Below are 7,500 nucleotides of genomic sequence, written 5' to 3'. Positions count from 1 at the left end.
TCATTGGAGATGTTTACAGCAACTGTGCGTCATCACGTCCAACCCCTCAGATTTGCATCAGTACCACTCACCCCAAAGGATCAAGTTCGGTTATGTGGACACCTGACTCTGGAGCGGAGACAACTGTGATGGGACTTGGGAACGCTAAATCTCTTGGAATTCATGAGACTTCACTGGAGCCTATTGTTATGGGTGGTCTCATTGCAGCAGGTCGACAACCTCTCACTAACATGGGTACTTTTGAGGCTTTTTTAACTTTGGGGAATCGTAGTACGACAACTGTTGTATCAGTCGTCAAGGAAGTGAAAGGTGCACTTCTGAGCTGGTTTAATTGTATAGCGCTGGGAATATTACCAGAAAACTTTCCAGCGCAAATACAGCATGTGACATGTTCAGTGTCGAAACCGCATATAGCATCGAGAACCAGGAAGGTTTTGGAGCCACAAGTGATTTCTAATACACAGGATGTTGTGCAGTCTGCAAGTACCTGCAATTTGGTGTCTGTACCAATGGCATTGCCAAGATGGCCACACAACAGAGACCCTACAGAAGCAGAGCGTGCAGAACATGCAGCTTCCATCATTTCTGCTTATCCTCATGTATTTGATGCTTCAGCTACTCTAAGGGAAATGCAGGGAGGTCCTATGAGGATTCAGCTGTCAGCAGATGCACATCCTTTTGCAGTGACCGCACCACGCACCATTCCGTATTGTTGGAGATCGGATATTAAAGCTCAGCTAGATGACTTGCTTGCTAAGGATATCATTGGTGAGGTTGATTACCCCACCGAATGGTGTCATCCGATGGTCCCTATTGCAAAGAAGATGGGTGGTGTGCGGTTGTGTGTGGACCTTACAAGACTTAACCGCTATGTGCGCAGACCTACATATCCAGTTCGATCCCCGCATGATGCTATATCGTCAATGGATGCTGGAGCCAGGTGGTTCACTACTTTGGATGCGAAGATGGGATACTTCCAAATAAAGATTGCTGAAGAAGATCAGGATCTTACTTGCTTCATCACACCTTGGGGACGTTACAAATTCAAACGAGCTGTAATGGGGCTTGTATCATCTGGAGATGAGTACAATCGTCGAGGAGATCAAGCTTTGGGAGATATTCCACGTACTGTCAAAATTGTTGATGATATTTTGGTGTATGATTCTAGTTACCGTGACCACTTAGCCCATGTGATCACACTTGTGCAAAAATGTGACAAATTTGGAGTGACCTTAAATCCAGACAAAATTTTCTTTGCTCAACCTAATGTTGAATTTTGTGGTTACAGTATAAATCATGAAGGTTATAGTGTGGATTCTCGGAAGGTGAGAGCCATAGCTGAATTTCCAAAGCCACAAAATATCACTGATCTCAGGTCATTCATGGGTTTAACCAATCAGCTTGGGAGCTTTTCTTCTGCGATTGCAGCTGCTGCACAGCCACTCAGGGACCTGCTTAAACCTCGGAATGAGTGGTGCTGGACCCCTCAGCATGACGTGGCCTTCAATAAAACTAAAGAAGCACTCATAGCTCCTCCTGTTTTGGCTCATTTTGATGCATCTTTACCTACTATGCTTCAAACTGACGCATCCAAGTTGCATGGTATGGGGTTTGTTTTGCTGCAACAGCATGGAGAGGCTTGGAAGCTCATCCAGTGTGGATCCAGGTTTTTAACGGATGCGGAAACTAGGTATGCCGTAATTGAGATTGAGATGGCTGCTGTACTTTGGGCAGTGAGGAAATGCAGTGTTTACTTGGCTGGTTTGCCTTATTTTGACCTGGTAGTAGACCATCGACCACTTGTTCCTATTCTCAATTCAAAACTTCTTGGAGAAATAGAAAATCCTCGACTGCAGCGTATGAGAATGAAACTCTGCAGATTTACTTTTGCTGCACGGTGGCAAAGTGGGAAATGTCACAGCATGCCGGATGCACTCTCTCGTTCACCAGTTCAGAGCCTTGTTGAGGACAATGATGTGCTGGATGATGCAGATCCATTGCATGCTGCTGTTGTATTGTCTTTATTAGCTACTTGTGAGGAGGGCATAAGGTTAGCACCTCTACGGGACCAGACGCTGGATAAGATTCGTGATGCTTCTGCACATGATGGTGAATATCTGTCATTAAGAGATGTAATAATGAAAGGATTTCCAGATCATAAGCATAGCTTACCAGAAGAGTTGCGAGCATACTGGGGAATTCGGGACATGCTGGCCGTAGATGATGGTTTGATAGTTTATGGACCTAGACTTATCATACCTCGCAGCCTGCGTAGCGAAACTTTGCGGTGTCTACATGATGCTCACCAAGGAGTAGACCGCACCAAGCGTCGAGCACGCCAGACTATATACTGGCCAGGGATTGACAGGGACATTGAGAACATAGTGACGTCTTGTTCTCGCTGCCGAGAGCTGTTACCAAGTCAGCGGAATGAGCCTTTGATGCAGGAAGACTTGCCAAGCAGAGTATTTGAGTCCGTGTCTGCTGATTATTTTCATATCTCTGGCAAGACATTTCTTGTGTACGTTGATCGCCTGTCAGGTTGGCCGTATGTATCTTCGTGCAATGGATCAGCTTCTGCAGCTCAACTAATTAGTTTGTTGAGGCCAATTTTTTCAGACACTGGTGTGCCTGTAGTACTGAAAACGGATGGAGGACCGCAGTTCGCTTCATCAACATTGCGGCGTTTCCTTGCTCGATGGGGGGTGGAACACCGCGTGACATCGCCCTATAATCCAAAAGCAAATGGTCATGCCGAAGCTACCGTGAAGATTATCAAGAAGTTGATTTTGACGACCACAGGAAATGGGAAGCTGGATGAGGATGAGTTCGCAAGAGGGCTTCTTGAGCTCAGGAATACTCCACGGGCGGACGGTAGATCTCCAGCGCAAATCTTGTTTGGACATCCTTTGCGTTCCAGGATTCCGGCTCATGATCGTTCATTTGCAAAGGAATGGCAACGTACAGCTGACGAATGTGACATACAGGCTAAGTACCTTCGGCAGCAGGCAAAGGAACGGTATGATGCCACTGCTAGACCACTCTCTAAGCTGAACCTTGGTATGTACGTGGATCTACAAGACCCTAAGACAAAGCGATGGGATAAACCAGGAGTTGTTGTCGGAATTGGCACGAGGAGGGATTACCTCGTGAAGACTGGAAGTGGGCGCATCTATTGGAGAAATCGGAGGTTCCTACGACCTCATCACCCTTTCTTGCCAGGAGACATTATTTCTCCACCTATCTCAGTGTTGGGTGGCGAAGCTTCAGGATATGGAGATCGTAGATCACCTGCAACATCACCTAAGCCTGATACTCAGTTATCAGTGGCCTTACCCGTACGACGTAGTGGACGTCAGACACGGGCACCAGAGCGTTTAGAAATAAGATGGGACTCAAAATCATATACTAAATAAGGACCTTAAGATGCCAGGTATCCTTGTATTGCACCTGCCATCTTGGGGGGAGGTGTGAGATTGCTAACTACACTTTGGTGTAATTGGTTGTATAACTACGTACTGTATTTATGCATAACAATGTATTTATTATAATTGTACCTTTTACTCAAACTGTTGAGTACTGTAATTATTACTGTTATTACTGTTTACCTATTACTGATATCTACAATGTATATTTAGTTTCTGTTAAGCTGCCATACAGTTAAGTTTACATAATATATGAAATAACGAAATCTGTGTTCTCTCTTGCCCTGCCATGAAACAGAAATACAACACTAAGAACGTTCTAACTGCTGGTAGTAAATAATTGATATAGACAGTATTATGGGTCTTGCAAATGTATATAAATAATAATAATAATTATAATAATGATAATAATAATAATAATAATAATAATAATGATAATTATTATTATTATTTATTATTATTATTATTATTATTATTATTATTATTATTATGATTATGGTTACTAGCTAAACTACAACCTTGGTTGGAAAAGCAGGATGCTATAAACCCAAGAGCTCCAACATGAAAAATAACTCAAAGGAAAGGAAATAGGGAAACATAGAATTGTGTGCCTGAGTGTTCCCTCAAGCAAGAGAACTCTAACCCAAGACAGTGGAAGACCATGGTACAGAGGTTATGGCACTACCAAGACTAGAGAACAGTGGTTTGATTTTGGAGTGTTCTACTAAAAACACGAATGCCTCCAATAACATGTTCCCTTTTTAGTTTGTATGTCACTTTCAAGGTTAAGGTTCATTAACCTTTGTATCATCTTAACATGGCTGCATTGGAAGAGTATGTATGAAAATTATTAAGTGTTTATTTCATTCCATTCAAAGGATATGGCTATTTGAAGTATAAAAATTTCGAACCAATAACTTTACCTTTCATGAAATCCATTTCACATTATAAAAAAACTATGTGAACATGACTGCATTGGAAGAGTCTGTATAAAATTATTAAGTTTTTATTCTATTAGATTCAAATTATATGGCTACATTAAATATAACAATTACGGACCCAAAATATTTTACGAAAGCCATTTAAAAATTCATAAAAAACTAAGTATACACCGACCAACAGGCAGAATAAACAGTCAATTTCCTTAATGCATGAAAAGCAATAATCAGGTTAAGGACGTATGTTATGGTAAACGCATATGAACATGTTTGGAAATAAAAATAAATATTAATTAAATTAACTGCATAACAGAAGAGGATGCGACAGGCAAAATAAACTGTCAATCTCCTTAATGCAAGATGTGCAAGGCACTTCAAAAGCAATATCGAACGTATGGTATAGTAAATGCATATAAACATGATTGGAAATAAAAATAAATAATAATTAAATTAACTGCATAACAGAAGATGATATGGTTGAAGGAATACATGTCTGATGCTATAATGCACAAGTAGCCGACGAAGAATTCATAATAAATAAATATCAATTGAATTACATGCATAACAAAAGGATAGGGTTGAAGGAATACATGTCTGATGCTATATTGCACAAGTAGCAGACGAAGAATTCATAATAAATAAATATCAATTGAATTACATGCATAACAAAAGGATAGGGTTGAAGGAATACATGTCTGATGCTATATTGCACAAGTAGCAGACGAAGAATTCATAATAAATAAATATCAATTGAATTACATGCATAACAAAAGGATAGGGTTGAAGGAATACATGTCTGATGCTATACTGCCCAAATAGCGTACGAAGAATTCATATATATGATAAGCCATGATTCAAATCCAGTTGTCAAAAACATGTTAAGGAAATTACCATTTCTATCATACACAATTTTGCTAACAGACCGAGACTGGATAAACAAATAAGATGTCAAGAGTAGATTTTGGGATGTTATTAATAAAAAACAGTATCAACAGTCTAGAAAAAAAATAGACAACTTCACCTAAAAAAATTCATTCCTAGTCCTGACTTATTCAATGAGAATCTGCAATGTTCCCGTTAATTAAATACCTCAATTATTTAGTGCTTAGAGAATATATGTTACCGTTAATCCCATTTTTTATAAAAGAGTTAGCTGTAAGTGAAATAAAATTTCATCGCCTTATCGTTCCCATATTTCTGATAAGATCACACAAATATATTTATAATTGCCTGACTGACTGGAATAGGGCGTGGTTCTTTCTTGCAGAGAGAGAGAGAGAGAGAGAGAGAGAGAGAGAGAGAGAGAGAGAGAGAGAGAGAGAGAGAGAGAGAGAGAGAGCAGTATATATATAGAATTATGAGTGTGCGAGACAGGCAGTATATATATATATATATATATATATATATATATATATATATATATATATATATATATATATTGCATATATATATATATATATATATATATATATATATATATATATATATATATATATATATATATTGCATATATATATATATATATATATATATATATATATATATATATATATATATATATATATATATAACAATTATGAGAGGCAGTACTTACAGAACAATAATGAATGAATGAGAGAGAGAGAGAGAGAGAGAGAGAGAGAGAGAGAGAGAGAGAGAGAGAGAGAGTAGTAGTAGTAGTAGTAGTAGTAGTAGTAGTAGGCTATAAATAGAACAATAATATAATGTCTACCAGTATCTCACAGGTAAAAGTTAACCGTAAACCCTTGCAACTTTGTCCCCTGTAATTCCATTAACCTCCTCCGGATTGATAAAAAGTTCCAGCCAGGACCCACTAAATTGCAGCCTTCGGTGTCATTGTTGCCGACACGTTAATTGCGAGGCTGTAAGAAGGCTAAGCAGACCAAAGGCCTCGTTAAAAAAGTCTGTTAATTGGACAGAACAACTCTCTCTCATTTTACAGACTTTGCAGACATTAACGATCGGATGATTTGTAAACGAGCACATTTTCAGGTTCATAAACACTCGTCTTACATTGTACAAATGTCAAACACTATGCTGAGGAAGTTTGCATTGCAATCCAAAGCATTATTATTATTATTATTATTATTATTATTATTATTATTATTATTAGTAGTAGTAGTAGTAGTAGTAGTAGTAGTAGTAGTAGTAGATTGATTGATTTAAGATTTTCAGGCATCCTGACATCTAAGGTCATTGACGCCGTAGTAGTAGTAGTAGTAGTAGTAGATTGATTGATTTAAGGTTTTCAGGCATCCTGACATCTAAGGTCATTGACGCCGTAGTAGTAGTAGTAGTAGTAGTAGTAGTAGTAGATTGATTGATTTAAGGTTTTCAGGCATCCTGACATCTAAGGTCATTGACGCCGTAGTAGTAGTAGTAGTAGTAGTAGTAGTAGTAGTAGTAGATTGATTGATTTAAGGTTTTCAGGCATCCTGACATCTAAGGTCATTGACGCCGTAGTAGTAGTAGTAGTAGTAGTAGTAGTAGTAGTAGTAGATTGATTGATTTAAGGTTTTCAGGCATCCTGACATCTAAGGTCATTGACGCCGTAGTAGTAGTAGTAGTAGTAGTAGTAGTAGTAGTAGTAGATTGATTGATTTAAGGTTTTCAGGCATCCTGACATCTAAGGTCATTGACGCCGTAGTAGTAGTAGTAGTAGTATCTAAGCTACATCCCCAGTTGGTATAGCAGGATGCTATAAACTCAAAGGCCCCAATATAAAAAAATAGCCCAACGAGGAAAGGAAATGAATAAACAAACAAACTACAAAAGAACTTACGTTAGTTCAATTTGACAGTTTGAATCTAAAAAATACCAATAAAAATGGATCTTAGACTATTCAGCACAAACTTGTAATTTATCTACTTTTCCTATCCTCACTGGGCTATTTTCCCCTATTGGAGCCCTTGAGGTTATAGCATCCTGCTTTTCCAACTAGGGTTGTAGCTTAGATGACGATAATACTAATAATAATAATAATAATAATAATAATAATAATAATAATAATAATAATAATATCGTGGTAGGAGACCCTCTTTTAGGCAGGCTGAGTTAAAAGTAATGGCTGCATCGGCAGAGTTTATTTTCTTATCCAATTTTTCTATTTTCCGGAT

General features: G+C 38.4%; 1 protein-coding gene across 1 annotated transcript in view; it reads left to right on the top strand.

Moving 5' to 3' along the window:
• LOC137634840 (uncharacterized) overlaps positions 1-7,500 on the top strand; it is a 9,683-nt gene that overhangs the window by 892 nt on the left and 1,291 nt on the right. The window contains exons 1-2 of the mRNA XM_068367393.1: positions 1-1,084; positions 1,289-3,354. The exon at positions 1-1,084 is cut by the window's left edge and continues 892 nt beyond it. Coding sequence (XP_068223494.1) covers positions 1-1,084; positions 1,289-3,354 — 3,150 coding nt within the window. The remainder of the gene's footprint in view (positions 1,085-1,288; positions 3,355-7,500) is intronic.

This window comes from Palaemon carinicauda, chromosome 45 (genome assembly GCF_036898095.1).
Source record: "Palaemon carinicauda isolate YSFRI2023 chromosome 45, ASM3689809v2, whole genome shotgun sequence".
Taxonomy (NCBI): Eukaryota; Metazoa; Arthropoda; class Malacostraca; order Decapoda; family Palaemonidae; genus Palaemon; species Palaemon carinicauda.
The sequence above is the reverse complement of the archived record's forward strand: the minus strand, read 5'-3'. Positions and strand labels throughout refer to the sequence as shown.